The following is an 18,213-nucleotide window of genomic DNA, read 5'->3' as shown; positions in this document are numbered from 1 at the left end:
AATAAAGCAGACTGATGTGGGTGAAGTGGGTTCAGTTTCTTGGAACATTGCACCAATACTTTGGGGTAAGAGGAATCTGTGTCACTGGGATGGTTTACTCTTGAACCATACAAAGACTGGTGTTCCTGCAAACCAGACAACTTGGGAAATAGAGTGCATTTTAAACAAAATAATGGGGACATTATTTGGAAGTTGTGGTGACTCAAAGTGGGAAAATGCAAAGAGGATATGCATGATTAAACAGGCAATGAGAGTAAGAGACAGAGAATACAGATCTAAGAGTAAATCAGCAGCTAAGACATGAGGTTACAAAAATAATAAAAGGGCAAGACTCAAGGTACTGTATTTGATTCAAAATAGATGAACTGTAGTACAAATAGAGGTAAATAAGTAATGGCAATAACTGAGACATGGCCGCATGATGACTTCAGTTAGGATCTGAATATTGATGGGTATGTGACATTTAGGAAACAAAGGAAGCTCGGAAAGGATGAAGGAGCAACTCTGTTAATTAAAGATGATGTTAGCACAATAGAGAAGGAGGACCTAAATTCAGGAAATTAGGATAAAGAAGCAGTCAAGGTAGAGATAAGGAATGATAAAGGAAAGAGGTAACTTGTGGGACCTGTGTACAAGCCCCCTAACAGTAACCGTATGTTGAACAGGGTATCAAGGAAGAAATAATAGGAGCTCGTCAGAAAGGTACAATAATTATCATGGGAGTTTTAAGCTACACATAGACTAGAAAAATCAGGTTGGAAAAGGTAATCTAGAGGAGGAACTCATGTTTCTGTGGCACTTGAATAAATTCAAAGTAATCAGGCAGAGCCAATATGGTTTTGTCAGAGGGAAATCATGTTTAACTATTTATTTGAGCTCCTTGAATAAGAAACTTGAGATGTAGATAAAGGTAACCAATGGATGTATTGTACTGAGATTTCCAGAAGATCCTGAGGGGATGTGACTGTGTGGATGTTGAAAGAATGTTTTCATCTCTGGGGTATACCACTTGTTATATCTTACCAATCCATAAAAAAAGGGGTCTTTAAACATACCGAGTCATGTTGAATGTTTTCTGGACCATTTCTTAGACCAGCATTTTATGGCACAAACTAGACAGCAGGATATATTGGACCTGGTTTCGACTAACAAGGTAGGATTAATTACATACCCTCTTGCGAAAGCACCCCGGTCACATTTTACATACAGTTTAAGGGAGTCAATAGTAGTCATGATTTGGAGATGCTGGTGTTGGACTGGGGTGTACAAAGTTAAAAATCACACAACACCAGGTTATAGTCCAACAGGTTTAATTGGAAGCACACTAGCTTTCGGAGCGATGCTCCTTCATCAGGTGATAATGAACGGCTCAATCCTAACACAGAATTTATAGCAAAAATTTACAGTGTGATGTAACTGAAATTATACATTGAAAAATTGATTGTCTGTTAAGCCTTTCATCTGTTTGAATACAGTGATAGTTTCACTTCTTTCAATTGTAAATCACAAAACCTTTTTTTAAAAGTTGCATTCTCGGGTTAGCTGTTAACAATGGTGATAGCTAGACAATATGTTGAAGGTGTTGGCCCCCTGTGTTTTCTGTCTATGCCAAGATGTTTAGATTGATTCTAATCTAAAAAGTGAGATAACGGAGTTTTACATAAATTCATGAAGTTTTTGAGCTCAGAGTTCTACATGAATGCATGCAGTTTTCGAGCAAAGTGCAATGTAACCCTGCAAGTACATATTCACCCCACAAAATATATGTGTGCGCGTGGGTCTATGTCTGTCTGTGTGTGTGTGTCTGTCTGAGTTGGGGGTTGTGAGTGTGAGAAAGTATATGTGTGTGTGTAGTGAGTGCAGAGTGTCTTAAGTCTGTGAGGGGGTGCATGTGGGAGTGTGTGTCTGTAAGGGTGTATGTGAGTTTCTGTGTGCGCGTCTGCGTGTATGTGTGCATAGGAGTGCCTGTGTGTGTGTGTGTGTGTGTGTGTGTGTATAGTGCAATGGTGTCACCTGTAATGTGACATGAACCCAAGGTCCCGGTTGAGGCCCTCCCTATGGGTACTGAACTTAGCTAACAGCCTCTGCTCGGCCACTTTTCTCTGCTGCCTGATCCCCGAAGTCCACCTTGGAGGACGGTCACCCGAAGATCCGAGGCTGAATGTCCTGGACCTCTGAAGTGTTCCCCAACTGGGAGGGAACCCTCCTGTCTGTTGATTGTTGTGCGGTGCCCATTCATCCGTTGTCGTAGCCTTTGCTCGGTTTCCCCAATGTACCATGCCTCCTGGCACCTCCAAGTATTAACAAACAGCAAAATTCACCACTGATCTTGTCAGAAACTGTGTGGGATAGATCACAGCACAGGAAAAGGTAAGTGCATAATTAGGGTGGCATGGTGGCTCAGTGGTTAGCACTGCAGCCTCACAGCGCCAGGAACCCAGGTTTAATTCCAGCTTTGGACGACTATCTGTGTGGAGTTTGCACATTCTCCCCGTGTCTGTGTGGGTTTCCTCCCACCATCTAAAGATGTGCAGGTCAGGTGAATTGCCCATATTGTTAGGTGCATTAGTTAGAGGAAAATGGGTCTGGGTGGGTTACTCTTCAAAGGGTCGGTGTGGACTTGTTGGGCCGAAGGGCCTGTTTCCACACTGCAGGGAATCTAATAATTTTAAGTGTAGCCTTGCTGTAAAACTACAATAGTGAGTACAGTGGGTTCTTTCTTGATTATGTTTCATTGGGATCAATCTCTTGATTAAATTATAAAAATATAAGCCATAAATATTAAGTTAGCCAGGAGCAGTGTTTTTTAGAGCAATAAGACAGTGCTATTTTCTAGTCTGTAGATTTCAAAAGAGCAAAAATAGCCTTTTATAGAGTGATACGTGCTTCTTGTCGGATGTGGGAGTTTAGAGAGAGTTTACGTGTTACTGAGGATTATATCTGCACTAAATGTCTTTGGTTGCGAATCCTATCACATTGAATGGAACAGTTGGAGCGACAGTTAGAGACAATGAGGAATTTACAAGAGCAAGGGGTGTGATGGTTGGCAATTATAGAAAGGGAGAAAAGCCACAGATACAGTCAGATATGTGGGTTAACTCCAGGAAAGGTAGGAGAGGTAGGCAGGTAGTGCAGAAGTCTTCTGTGTGCTGATTTGGAAAATGTGGAGTATGATGGACTCTCAGGGAAATGTAGCATGAACAGTCAAGTTTCTGGTATCAAGACCGGCTCTAATGTATTGAGGGGTATGTCAGGTTCCAAGTGATCGATTGTGTTAGGGGACTTTCAAGTCAGAGGCACAGACAGACATTTCTGTGGCCAGCAGTGAAAAATCAGAATGGTGTGTTGTTTCCCTGGTGCCAGAATCAAGGATGTCTCAGAGAGGGCGCAGAATGTTCTCAAAGGGGAGAGGGGCCAGCAGGAGGTCATTGTACACATTGGAATCAACGATATAGGAAAGGAAAAGGATGAGATTCTCAAGGGAGAATTTAGAAAGTTAGGCAGGAATTTAAAAAGGAGGTCCTCGAGAGTAGTAATATCTGGATTACTCCCGATGCTACGAGCTAGTGAGGACAGGAATAGGAGGATAGAGCAGATGAATGCATAGCTGAGGAGCTGGTGCATGGGAGAAGGATTCACATTTTTGGATCATTGGAATTTCTTCTGGGATAGAAGTGACCTTACAGGAAGGATGGATTGCAACTGAATTAGATTGGAAGGGGACTAATATATTGGCAAGGAGATTTGCTCGAACTGCTCAGGAGGATTTAAACAAGTCAGACTGTGGGTGGGGGTGGTGGAACCTAGGGAGATAGTGAGGAAACAGATCAATCTGAGACTAGTACAGTTGAGAAAAGAAGCGAGTCAAGCAGTCGGTACAGACAGGGACAAAGCAGAGCACAAGGTCGGACTGATAAATTAAACTGCAGATGATTGCAGGTATGGTTTGGAACATGGGACTGGGATATCATAGCAATTACAGAAACGTGGCTCAGGGATGGACTGGCAGCTTAACGTTCCAGGGTACAAATGCTACAAGAAGGACAGAAAGGGAGGCAAGAGAGGAGGGGGAATGGCGTTTTTAATAAGGGATAGTGTTACAGCTGTACTGAGGGAGGATACTCCTGGAAATACATCCAGGAAGTTATTTGGGTGGAACTGAGAAATAAGAAAGGGCTGATCACGTTATTGGTATTGTATTACAGACCCCCCCAAAGAGTGAGCAGGAAATTGAGAAACAAATTTGTGGGGAGATTTCAGTTATCTGTAAGAATAATAGGGTGCTTATGGTAGGTGATTTTAACTTTCCAAACATAGCCTGGGACTGCTATAGTGTTAAGGGTTTAGTTGGAGAGGAATTTGTTAAGTATATACAAGGAAATGTTCTGACTCAGCATTAGAGAAGGTGCAAAACCTGACCTACTCTTGGGAAATAAGGCAGGACAGGTGACTGAGATGTCAGTGGGGGAGCACTTTGGGGAAATAGTGATGGAAAGGGATAGACTGAATCTAAATTGGAGGAAGGCTATTAGGCAAAAAGGTTATTAGGCAAGAACTTTCAAGACTGATTGGGGGCAGATGTTCACAGGTAAAGGGACGGCTGGAAAATGGGAAGCCTTCAGAAATGAGATAACGAGAGTCCAGAGACAATATATTTCTATTTGGGTGAAAGGCAAGGCTGGAAGCTGTAGGGAATGCGGGATGACTAGAGAAATTGAGGTTTTGGTTAAGAAACAGAAGGAAGCATTTGTCCAGTATAGACAGCAGAGATTAAGTGAATCTTTAGAAGATTATAAAGGCAGTAGGAGTATACTCAAGAGGGCAATGAGATATCTTTGGCAAATCAGGTTAAGGAGAATTCGGGACCCATTACTGAGATATTTGTATCACTGATAGTCACAGGTGAGGTGCTGGAAGACTGGAGGTTGGCTAACGTGGTGCCACTATTTAAGAAAGGTGGTTAAGGACAAGCTGGGGAACAATAGACCGGTGAGCCTGATGTGGGTGGTGGGCAAGTTGTTGGAGGGAATCTTGAGGGACAGGATTTACATGTATTTGAAAAGGCAAGAACTGATTAGGGATAGTCAACATGGCAAGTAGAAGGTTGCTTTTCAGACTGGAGGCCTGTGACCAGTGGAGTGCCACAAGGATCGTTGCTAGGTCCACTACTTTTTATCTTTTATATAAATAGTTTGGATGTGAACATAGGTGGTGTAGTTAGTAAGTTTGCAGATGACACCAAAATTGGAGATGTAGTGGACAGCAAAGAAGGTTACCCCAGGTTACAACGGGATCTTGATCAGATGGGCCAATGGGCTGAGGAATGGCAGATGGATTTGAATTTAAATAAATGCGAGATGCTGCATTTTGGAAAAGCAAATTAGAACAGGACCTATACATGTAATGGTAAGGTCCTGGGGAATGTTGCTGAACAAGTAGACCTTGGAGTGCAGGCTCACAGCCCCTTGAAGGTAGAGTCACAGGTAGATAGGATAGTGAAGAAGATGTTTGGTATGCTTTCCTTTTATTGGTCAGAGTATTGCGTACAGGATGTTAGTTAGGCAACGTTTGGAATATTGGTATCAGAAAAGATTTACAAGGATGTTGCGGGAGTTGGAGGATTTGAGCTATAGGGAAAGGCTAAACAGGCTGGGGCTGTTTACCCTGGAGTGTCAGAGGCTGAGGGGCGACCTTGTAGAGGTTTATAAAATCATGAGTGGCATGAATAGGGTAAAGAGACAAAGTCTTTTCCCTGGGGTGGGGGAGTCCAGAACTAGAGGGCATACATTGAGGGTAAGAGGGGAAAGATATAAAAGAGATCTAAGGGGCAACATTTTCTCGTAGAGGACGGTACATGTATGGAATGAGCTGCTGGAGGAAGTGGTGGAGGCTGGTACAATTGCCACATTTAAAAGGCACCTGGATGGGTATATGAATAGGAAGGGTTTAGAGGGATATGGGCCAGTGCTGGCAAATGGGACTAGATTAGTTCGGAATATCTGACGGCATGGACGTGTTGGACCAAAGGGTCTGTTTCCGAGCTGTACAGCTCTGTGACTCGAAGTGCAAAGAAAACAAGACACAAACATGACACAACTGTAGTGGACAGAATGTAAAAAAAAGTGCAGAACAGATGTAATGTGGTCAGTTTCTGAAGTCATTGAATCGAATATCAAGGCCTCAAAGCTGCAAAGTGCTCATGTGAGAAATGAAGTGTTGTTCCTCGAGCTTGCATGCAGCTAGCCCGGGACAGAAATGTAAGCAAGAGGGTAAAATGGTTTATTAAAATGGTAACCAACTGTGAGGTTGGAGTTATTGTTACATGCAACAATGCCCTCTGTTCTTTCATCCAAATTGTTACTGCATGACTTAATTGGTTGTGGTCCCAACAGTGACCCCTGTATAACCCCACTAGTTACCATCCTGAAAAAGACCCCTTTATCTCCATTCTCTACCTTCTGCGAGTCAGCCAATCCTCTTTCTATGCCAGTACCTTGCCCCTAACACCAAGGACTCTTACTTTACTTAGCAACCTCCTGCGCAGCACCTTGTCAAAGACTTCTGGAAATCCAAACAGATCACATCCACAAGCTCTTCTCTAACTAACTTGCTTATTACCTCCTCAAAGAATACTCACAAATTTGTCAGGCATGACATTCATTTCATGAAGCTGTGCTGACTCAGCCCTATTTTATCATGCATTTCCAAGTTCTCTACAATCTCATTCTTAAATAATTGGCTGTAAAAGCTCATCAACAACGAAAGTTAGGATAACTGAACTATAATTTCCTGGCTTCTGCCTCCCTCGCATCTTAATCAGGGGCATTGCTCTGCCCATTTCAAATCCTCCGAGAAGCTGTTTCGGTTTGTAAAAGGAACAAGAATGAGAGGGCATAGAGTTAAAGTGATATGTGAAAGAAGCAAGGACAATTTCTGAAAAAAAACTTACTCACACAGCAAGTAATTAGGGTTGAGGCAAATTTAATTGAGGCATTCAAGAGGACATTGGATAGAAATAGTGTGCAAGCTTGTTTGAAGAGGCTTGAAAGGCCGAATGGTCTCAATCTACACCATAACAGTTCTGTGACTGAGTCTGGAATTTGTACAACTGTATTTGCTCCTTTTTTTATTAGTTTATGTACCTAAACCTAACAACTACTTACAGTTGTATAGCCCATTTAGTATCGAAGGACACTGCACTTGAGGAAACCGACACCCAAAGTTTGTCTGTAATAAGAAAACCTGCTTAAAACTTGTTTCATGGGGTAGGGGTGTAAACGACAGCTAAGGTTGTGAGCTATCTGATTCAGCCTAAAACAGTGACATGGTGACAGAAGAGCAGTGTCGGTATCAAGGGGTCAAAGATGAAGGCTTTTGCCTTCCCATTTAATTCCAAGAATACAGATGAGCCATAACTTTGAACAACAAAGCAACATAAAAATATGGATTCTGACTCCAAGCAAGCTTTGAATTTGCCAATCATCATCATATAGTTGTGGAACCAGAGCAGATATTCTGGGGGTTCTGGAAATGAATGGAGGAGTAAGAATGAGAAGCCACTGCTGGAGTTAGTCTGAAAAAGTAAGAATGGAACCAAACAAAACTGGTAATAAAATGAGGAACCAAACTGTAGAGTTGAATATAGGAGAGAAAACTTTGGAGAGGGAGAGTAGAATGTGCCTGTTGAAGACTGTATGGATCAAGAAATATGAAGAGGGTCTATCAGTATTAGAACATGTAATTCCACCTCCAAAATTTTAAGGAAGGATGTGCATGAGTTTCAGCATGTTGATGGTTTAAATTCTTTATATTTTGTCTGTTATGTAAATTGTTATTTGATATTGTTAAGAAATAAATATAAAACATTATTTATATACCTGCTGAAATATATACTTTTCCTTGTACATGCCATATAAATTATATTTTTTCTTTTTAATGAGGTCAAATGATACAATGGTTAGTTAAACCAAATCATTTCCATAATGATTCAACTGAATATGTTTTCATAAATTCATATTATCACCATCCAATTTTCCAAAACAGCGGGTCCCGTATTTCATGTCCATCATGAAGGGGTGTGCTCAGTTAATGGACAATACCACTCTGTCAAGATTGGGAAAGGTGCATCATGTAGAAGATGTCACAAAATGTAACAAAAAAAAATTCAAAGCATGTTTCTTAAAACTTGGCCTTTATTAAACTCTGTACTGAGCTCCATTTTATTTTCACATTACGATACACCAGCTTTGCAAGTGGAAGAGAGAAACAAAAAGTTTGCTTTGCTTTTAGAAAGTTAAGCCATTGTCAAATTATTCTCTTCCATTACAAGTATGGAAGAAAAAAATCCATTGTAATAACTACTACAATTTCACGCTGTCAAGAAATATAAAAAAAATCTCAAACATAAAAAGAATGGACATTGATTTGTTAGCAGTTCTATGGAATACTATTACAATCCACCTCAGGCCCACTGCTGTTCTGAACCACAGTATCATAATATACAAACATTCTAAAGCATTCACACTATTACTCTACAGTATATTAAACATTGGGAAGGGACACCAATTCCTTACAATGTACAGTACAAGTATGGATAAAAATTGATAAAATAATCACATCTGTACACAATATATGTGCAAACCGTATCCTTTAAATACATGGTTCTGGAAGAGTTGAAATATATACAAAGTATGCAATGGAGTCACCATGGCTGTACCCAATGAATTGAACATTTTACACAGCCACCTAATGGTAACCATAATTCCTTGTAGTTTTGTTGTTGTGCTATGCAGTTTTTAATTGTATGTTTGGATTGTAGAGAATTTGGCATAGTTTCAAAGGTTGGACCAACCAGCTTTGTTTACAGGGCAAAAAAAGATACTTTTTTTACCATTAGGCAGTGTGACTGTAAAGCTAGACAACTGAACCCTACAGGATACGTAATTCAGGACAGGCGACCCTGCTTTTGAAATGATTGAAATCGTAATTCAAGGTTTGTAACATCTTGTAAATTAGAGCCAACAAACCTGGAAAACTGAACCAAGTCTGAAAATATCTTTCTTTCTTGTTTTAAAAATACATAAAAAATACAAGTATTATGTCCATTGCCTTGTCTGAATAAATATACTTCACAAGTTGCAAGATAATACAATTTTTTTTATTTTACACAAAATTCTCAGGTCTAGAAATTTTTGTTAAATAACTTCATTGCTGTGATATATTTGAAACTTTTTTGTAATAAAATAAAAACTCTGCAATTACATATAAAAAGAGACAAAATAGTCTTGCTACAGAAATTAGTCTACTGAAAACCAGCTTCTCCAATGACTGTAAACAGTACAAAATTTAAATAAGAAATCTCATTTGCATAACTTGTGTGCTCAAGATCCAACAGCAAAATAGCGGAAGACATTTTTCATTAGTTTCAGTTTACAATACACTAAATTTCCTGTAACAATCTATTTTGTCCCATTTCCAAATTACACAAAATAGGGCACTCTGCTCACCGTGTACTTTGGCAGTTCAACATATCTAATGCTCCCACAACTAAGACTGAATTGGAACTAATCCAACATATGAACTGAGCTGACTGGGCTCGTACTTTGCATTAACCGTTCCATTACCAACAAAGCTTTCTTCTGACGTAATATTGTTCTGCATGTCTTCCGGAAAAATTGATCACATTCATTTTATTAATTCACTGAGAGGTTTCCACAAAGTGCTTTGTCATGTAATAGAGTGGACAGTAGTCATCAGTGAAGTGTGTCTCATCTCCAAATTACATTCAACTCTGAAACTTGCAGTGCAAAAGGCACTGGAAGTTAACCAGGTGGAGTAGGAAACATTTTCTTGAATTCCACCGGTAATGCACAAGTCCAATCAGCTGAGTGCTTCCTATGCTAATGGTTCCAAGGCTTTTAGCATTTGTGTCATGGCAGCAACTGCTGTGGAAAGAGATAGTGATGGTCGGAGGGGTGCTTCATCACCTGCACTCTACTGCCACACTATTCTGGGCTGGTGAAGACGACGTTGGACTCATTCCGGTTTCTGAAGAAGCAGAGGAAATGCCTGGAGCTGTAGATATAACTATTGGATAAATGATCATATGAATTAGCAAATAGGTCTGAATATTATATAATCAACACTGTTCATAATTACATCGTAAATGATCCTAAAATCTCAGAAGATTTATAATAGATAGTATGGTTTATTGAACTTTAATATGCTGACCCCACAAGGTGAGTGCCCAATTCAGATTATGACATCAAGAGACAAGTCAACAGAAATTCAGGTGCTTTCCACAAATAAGGCTGGGAAAAAAAAAATCTTAAAACCTAGCAAGTCACCAAGTTTTCTTTGGCTGGTTTGCCAGCAAGAAAAGTTGGAATCTGGGGAGTCCATCATCTTCTTAGGGAAGAGCACATTAAACAGTGAATAAATAAGTAAGTAATTTAAAGAGCTTTTCGTTTAAACATTATGAAAAATAACACACTGAAGAATTATTAAATAAAAACACTCAATGACTAATACCATTTTGATGAATTTCACATTGAAATTGATATCAGTGTTCCATTACAATTACTCTACAGTAAATATAAAGTATTACAAAATGTCTGGGTCTCAATTGAGAAACACAATGGTATCCGATCAATTTGACGAAAAACAGAAGAATTTAAGATTCTGTGATGGAGAACAATGAACAAGGAAGCACAATTTTGAAATCAGAACTGGACCAATTAAAAGTAAAATGAGGAAACACTATCACAAAAATAAAGGAAAGTCTGGAATACTTTACTTGAAAAGGCTCCAGAAATGCCAAAACTGAAATTTTTACGGGATGTGATTTACACCAAAAGATGAATAAATGCAAGTTAAGTTCCAGGTATTTGCTGATCTTATTGAGTCGTCCAATGACCTGCTCCTGTTTCATTGTCAGAAAAAAACAGAGGTGTTATTCTTGCCACTGTACAAATCATAAATTATACAGAATGTTACCTTCTCTCTCTTTCTTTTTTAACCTTTTTCTCCTCCTGTCTATGGATGCTACTTCAGATTTCAAAGACATGTAGTATTTTCTGATCTCCTGTAATTTGTCTTGTAGGAAAGATATTCGTTCAGCACTGGTCAGGTTGTTAAGGTCAGCTGTTGAAAAGAGGAATTAAATCCGCATTTTAAGAAAATAGTTCCCAAATACATTGCAATGAACAGACAAGGATCTCAATTATATATTATTTAGAGTCATAGAAATGTAGAGTACGGAAACAGACCCTTCAGTCCAACTCGTCCATGCCGACCAGATATCCCAACCCAATCTAGTCCCACCTGCCAGCATCCGGCCCATATCCCTCCAAACCCTTCCTACTCATATACCCATCCAGATGCCTTTTAAATGTTGCAATTGTACCAGCTTCCATCACTCCCTCTGGCAGCTCATTCCATACATACCTTCTGAGAGAAAGAGTTGCCCCTTAGATTCTTTTATATCTTCCCCTCTCAGTCCAAATCTATGCCCACTGGTTCTGGACTCCCCGGTCCCAGGGAAAAGACCTTGTCTATTTATTCTATCCATACCCCTCAATTTTGTAAACCTCTATAAGGTCACCCCTCAGCCTCCAACACTCCAGGGAAAACAGCCCCAGCCTGTTCAACCTCTCCCTATAGCTCAAATCCTCCAACCCTGGCAACATCCTTGTAAATCTTTTCTGAACCCTTTCAAGCTTCGCAACATCTTTCCAATAGGAAGGAGACCAGAATTGCACGCAATATTCCAACAGTGGCCTAACCAATGTCCTGTACAGCTGCAACATGACCTCCCAACTCCTGTACTCAATACTCTGACCATAAAGGAAAGCATACCAGATGCCTTGTTCACCATCCTATCTACCTGCAACTCCACTTTCAAAGAGCTATGAACCTGCACTCCAAGGTCTCCGAATTCAGCAGCATTCGTGAGGACCTTACCATTAAGTGTATAAGTCCTGCTAAGATTTGCTTTCCTAAAATGCAGCAGCTCACATTTACCTCAATTAAACTTCATCTGCCACTTCTCAGTCCATTGATCCATCTGATCAAGATCCTGTTGTAATCAGAGATAACCTTCTTCACTGTCCACTACACCTCCAATTTTGATGTCAACTGCAAACTTACTAACTGTACCTCTTATGCTCACATCTAAATCATTTATGTAAATGAAGTAAAGTAATGGACCTAGTACCAATCCTTGTGGCACTCCACTGGTCACAGGCCTCCAGTCTGAAAAACAACCCTCCACCACCACCTTTGTGCCAGTTCTGTATCTAAATGGCTAGTTCTCCCTGTATTCCATGAGATCTAACCTTGCTAACCAGTCTCCCATGGGGAACCTTGTTGAACGCCTTACTGAAGTCCATATAGATCACGTCCATTGTTCTGCCCTCCTCAATCCTCTTTGTTACTTCTTCAAAAAACTCAATCAAGTTTGTGAGACATGATTTCCCACGCACAAAGCCATGTTGACTATCCCTAATCAGTCCTTGCCTTTCCATACACATGTACGTCCTGTCCCTCAAGATTCCCTCCAACAACTTGCCCACCACCGAGGTCAGGCTCACTGATCTGTAGTTCCCTGGCTTGTCCTTACCACCTTTCTTAAACAGTGACACCATGTTAGCCAACTTCCAGTCTTCCAGCACCTCACCAGTGACTAACGATGTTACAAATATCTCAGCAAGAGGCACAGCAACCACTTCCCTAGCTTTCCACAGAGTTCTAGGGTACACCTGATCAGGTCCAGGGGATTTATCCACTTTTATGCGTTTCAAGACATCCAGCACTTCCTCCTCTGTAATATAGACATTTTTCAAGATTCCCTCTATTTCCTTACATTCTATATCTTGCATGTCCTTTTCCGCAGTAAATGCTGATGCAAAATACTCATTTACTAACTCCCCCATCTCCTGCGGCTCCACACAAAGGCTGCCTTGCTGATCTTTGAGGGGCCCTATTCTCTCTCTAGTTACCCTTCTGTCTTTAATGTATTTATAAAATCCCGTTGGATTCTCCTTCACTCTATTTGCCAAAGCTATCTCATGTCCCCTTTTTGCCCTCCTGATTTCCCTCTTAAGTATGCTCCTACTGCCTTTATACTCCTCTAAGGATTCACTCGATCTATCCTGTCTATACCTGACGTATGTTTCCTTTTTTTTAACCAAAACCTCAATTTCTTTAGACATCCAGCATTCCCTATACCCACCAGCCTTTCCCTTCACTGGATTCTTGTTATCTCATTTCTGAAGGCTTCCCATTTTCCAGCCGTCCCTTTACCTGTGAACATCTGCATCCAATCAGTTATTGAAAGTTCTTGCCTAATACCGTCAAAATTGGCCTTTCTCCAATTTAGAACTTCAACTTTTAGACCTGGTCTATCCTTTTCTATTTTAAAACGAATAGAATTATAGTCACTGGCCCCAAAGTGATCTCCCACTGACACCTCAGTCACCTGCCTTGCCTTATTTCCCAATAGGAGGTCAGGTTTTGCACCTTCTCTAGTAGGTATATCCACATACTAAATCAGAAAATTTTCTTGTACCCACTTAACAAATTCCTCTCCATCCAACCCCTTAAGACTACGGCAGTCCCAGTCTATGTTTGGAAAGTTAAAATCCCCTAACATAACCACCCTATTATTCTTACAGATAACTGAGATCTCCTTACAAAATTGTTTCTCAATTTCCCTTTGACTATTAGGGGGTGTATAATACAATCCCAGTAAGGTGGCCATTCCTTTCTTATTTTTCAGTTCCACCCAAATAACTTCCCTGGATGTATTTCTGGGAATATCCTCCCTCACTACAGCTTGAATGCTTTTCCTCATCAAAAACACCACTCCCCTGCTCTCTTGCCTCCCTTTCTATCCTTCCTGTAGCATTTGTATCCTGGAACATTAAGCTGCCAGTCCTGCCCATCCCTGAGCCATGTTTCTGTAATTGCTAAGATATCCCAGTCCTTATTCCTAACCAAACCCGGAGGTCATCTGCCTTCCCTGAAATAAGTGCAGTTTAATTTATCAGTCCTACCGTGTTCTCTTTGTCCCTGCCTGCCCTGCCTGTTTGACTCGCCTTTGTTCTCAACAGTCTCAGACTTATTGTCCTTTATCAACTTTTAATTCCATTTCCAGGAAAGTAACTTAACGGCCTATGGTTGATGCCTTTCTTCATTCACTGTAAATCACACCAAGCTATCATTAAGCTTATTACTCAGTTCTGTGTTTATAAAAAGGAATACTTTTCCATTTATCCCTGAGTTTACTTTCAAGACAGATTCATTTGACAATAGTAACTGACACCATTGGAAAGGCAAGTTAAGACTATGTGGTTGAATTTGAGACAGATTGTAATACATTAAGTATAAATGGATGAATCATCTCAAATAGATTAATTAGCAAAAAACAAACTTTCACAGGTGCTACAAATCTAAAAACAGTGCTACAAAAATTCAGTTGGTCAGATGTCTGAAGTAGTAAAAGATTTACTCAAACTACACTAATCTTTGCAGGAGATCGAGTAGACTAGTGAATGTTGCAAACAACTAAACAGGAGGTACAGATACATTGTTCCAATTGATCAATGAAAGATCTGGAAGAACAGCACAAGTATTGCTCAATTTCCATGGTCCAAACAAATAATGGAGGAATGGGTCACCTGACTTTCATGAACAAATCATGTTTATAAAAAGCAAAATTGTTACAACTGGCCAGATTGTTCAGAACATAACATTCAAGACTTTTTTGTTTATTTAGGCATTGGCTAACAGGTGGATTAATTTCAAGCATCAGCATCATGTGAAGTGCAACATCTCTGCTGCACTTTTTTTACAAAATTACAAATATGGAGCATCTTGCCAGTATAACAACCTTCAAGTTGCTTTGCACACCTCTCAAAAGAAAAAAAAAATTCAGCTGCATCTGGCCAGGAAGTGCCATCGTAAGAGAAGCGAAACATTATTTATTCTGGCAAATCCTAATAGATCAATGATTATTTTTGTTCAGAATAAACTTGTCAGGTGGTGAAGTCTTCCAATGAGTACGAGATTAAATAATATTAAGTTAAAATGAGAAATTCTTTCAGCAGACTGGGATGCAAGTCTTCCAAAACCAGGTGATTTCTTCATTCTAAGCATAGTTAGTTGCTCCAGTACTTCCTGCCTCTCAATTTTCACCATATCCATTACATATACCAATTCTGTTTCCACTGAGTTTGTTGGATTCCTTTTCCTTAATAAACATTGATACAAAAGTACTAACTAAGCTTTTCTGCCTTGTCTTGGGTCTTTGAGTTTGTCCTAATCAGACCTATGCTATTTCCTACTTCCAGTGTATTATTTACATGCTCATTTAGGATTTTGGGGTTCCCTTGTATGTTGACAGCCATTTTATTTTCATATATTTTTCTTCATCATTCTTAATGTCTTCTTCACCTTCCCTGTTTCATCTTGTTCTCCCTGAAATAGTTCACCTGACGAGCATCATATATGATTTTCTGTTTCATAGTATACTTTATCTCCTTTGTCATTCAATGAACCCTGTATTTGGTTCTTCTACCTGTCACTACTGTTGAAATGTAACTCGTTGATACCTAAAGCATCCCCTTAAAGAGCACCTTTTGTTTCATTACTGTTTCACTTTATTTTGCTAGATTCCTTCCCCTTTCATTGAAATTAGCTTTCTTTCAATTCAAACACTCTGTTGAAGATTGTTCTTTATCTTTCTATATTACTGGTCAAAACTTTACATAATACTTTACTCTTACCTATGCTTTCTTTCACAGTCCATTTGGCCCATTTCATTCCAGTTCCAGCAAAAAAAGCAGCTATCCTACCTCTGTTCAACTAATGCCTATTCTCCAAACATAGCAACAGCAAACAATGGAAGTTTGCACAATACAGATTTATTAAATGCACAGTAAATCACAGATGCAAATCAAGAGCAGTCCAGACCATTTACACCGTCCATGTTCATCATGAGCAGTCAGCTATATTGGGCAATTATTAGTAACTATTTGCCATTTCCACTGAAATCAAACTAATTTAGTAAGCTGGCTAATTCAAGCACCTGCAGATCAGACATGCTGTATTACATACATAGAAGTAATGTAGGATCAATATCACATTTAAGTATTCTGCTAGAGTTGTTTGAGATTGTCATAAAAGTTGTGGTCATTGTAATGGCAGAGATCTCTCAATCTGTCAGCTGTCTAGTAGTTAGAAGTTATATCATAAATCCTTTTCCTGACATCCGATTAATTAATGAATATAATTTAGTCATTCAATATTCCAACAAGAAGAATGCAGCATCTGACACTACAGAAAACATAGTGTGAGCAGTCGGAATCTATCCTGGCTAAGCAGGTATACAAACATTTGAGTGTGGAACAAGAATAAGCCAATCAGCTCCTTAAACCTGCTCTGCCATTCAAAAACGTCCGGCTAATCTAATTTCAAGCCTACATTCCTAGCTCCCCTGATTACCTTTCACCCCCTTGCTTACCAAGATTCTATCTACTTTCACCTTAAAAATCTTCAGATACTATCTTCTTCAAAAGGCAGTGGAAGTAGAGTTCCAACGACACAAGGCCCTCTGAGAAAAAAACCTTTTACTTCACCTCTATCTCAAGTGGGCAATGCTTTAATTTGAAACAGTGACTCCTCAATCTAGATTTTCACAAGAGGAAATAGATTTTCCACATCTAGTTTCTCAAGAACCCATAGAATCTCATATTTCTAAACTCTAGCAGGTAGAAGCAGAGCCTGTCCAACATCTCTTCATAAGACGCCCTGCCCATTCCCAGTACTAACCAAATGAGCCTTCTCTGAAGCGCTCCAAAACATTTACATCCTTCATTAAAGTGATCAATACTGCACACATTATTTGAGATTCAATCTCACCAGTGTCTTGTATAACCGAAACATAACCCCCTTATGTTTGCATTTGATTCCCCGATAAATGAGAACATTTAATTCGCCTTCCTAACTACTTGCTGTACCTGCACTATTCTATTTGGTGATTCATGCACTCAGATCTCTCTCTATCTCAGAACTCCGCAATCTTGAAAACTGGAGCAGCAGAAAAAAAAAAATTCAAGAACATGAGTACTGAGGGAGAGGTTTGTGTCTTGCCCAAAAACTCATACACAAGAAATCAAGATGTATCTAATATTAGGTGGCTCACATTAACACAAATCCATTCATTATAACTGGTGGTGATGTCAACTGGCCAAATAAAAATTGTACAATAAACCAAGATGATTTACTTCAAAATTTGCCACCTGCCCATTTCACTTCACCCTCATATCAACAAAGAGGATTAGCAAATCAAGCTGTTTCATGCATCAACTGAAATAACAATTTGAATAGTAATACAATGTTTTCTTACTGAGTTGAAAACTCCATTTATACGTCCGAGGTGATGCACCATCAGTTGCATCTTTCTCTTTGTCCTTATCCCCATCTTTACCATTTGGAGAAGTTCTTGAAGGAGACCTGCCAAGTTTTTGAGACTTATTTGAGCTCTTCACTGGAGTGCATTTATTGGAGTTTTCTGTGACTGCAAGATCCTCACTGTCACTGCTATTGCCTTTTTCAAAAACAAAAATCAGAATTAAAAATACTGAATTATTTAGAAAACATAAAAAGTTGCTTTTAAGTTCTGGTTTCAGAGCCTACCAGTTCCATTTTTTTCAGTCTTATTGGACACATTTGATCGCTTGTGGCTACGTTTTTGTTTCTTCGCTGGTGTCCCATTGCTGCTGTCGCTTATTCTTTTCTGGCCTACATGGAAGTAAAAAAAAATTAATGCAAATATAAATGATGCCGATGAAGATCAACTGTGCCATTGGTAACAGATTGTAATTATTGAAGACCCAACAGATTTTTACATAAATATCAACATGTTTATGCTCATAATTACAAACCTTACATCAGAGTGTAACCACCCCCCCACCCCCCCCCCCCCTACCCCCGATGGGGCATGTAGACGCAGGAGGCAGGAAGGATTCAACTAAGTGGAAGATTTTCATTCAAGCAGAAACTGGTTGATGCAGGTCGGAGGCCAAAGGATCTTCCCCGAATCCGGCTTCAACACGAGAAAGCAATTTTTCCCTTAACGTTTGGCTCAGATCCGTAGGTAGACCAATAGTACACTTTTATTTTATAGTAAAAAGCAGTATTTTTACACATTTC

At 39.6% G+C, this 18,213-nt stretch overlaps 1 protein-coding gene across 3 annotated transcripts in view; it reads right to left on the bottom strand.

Annotated features, from left to right (window-relative positions):
- Positions 1-8,174: 8,174 nt before the first annotated feature.
- The window catches only part of arid4a (AT-rich interactive domain 4A), a 147,282-nt gene continuing 137,243 nt past the window's right edge, over positions 8,175-18,213 (bottom strand). For all 3 annotated transcript variants that reach the window (XM_072568818.1, XM_072568819.1, XM_072568821.1), the window contains 4 exons: positions 17,698-17,802; positions 17,408-17,608; positions 10,996-11,142; positions 8,175-10,086 (listed from right to left, as the gene is read on the bottom strand). In XM_072568818.1, coding sequence (XP_072424919.1) covers positions 9,983-10,086; positions 10,996-11,142; positions 17,408-17,608; positions 17,698-17,802 — 557 coding nt within the window. In that variant the 3' untranslated portion in view covers positions 8,175-9,982. The remainder of the gene's footprint in view (positions 10,087-10,995; positions 11,143-17,407; positions 17,609-17,697; positions 17,803-18,213) is intronic.

This window comes from Chiloscyllium punctatum, chromosome 4 (assembly GCF_047496795.1).
Source record: "Chiloscyllium punctatum isolate Juve2018m chromosome 4, sChiPun1.3, whole genome shotgun sequence".
Taxonomy (NCBI): Eukaryota; Metazoa; Chordata; class Chondrichthyes; order Orectolobiformes; family Hemiscylliidae; genus Chiloscyllium; species Chiloscyllium punctatum.
This window is presented reverse-complemented; position numbering and strand designations above follow the sequence as displayed.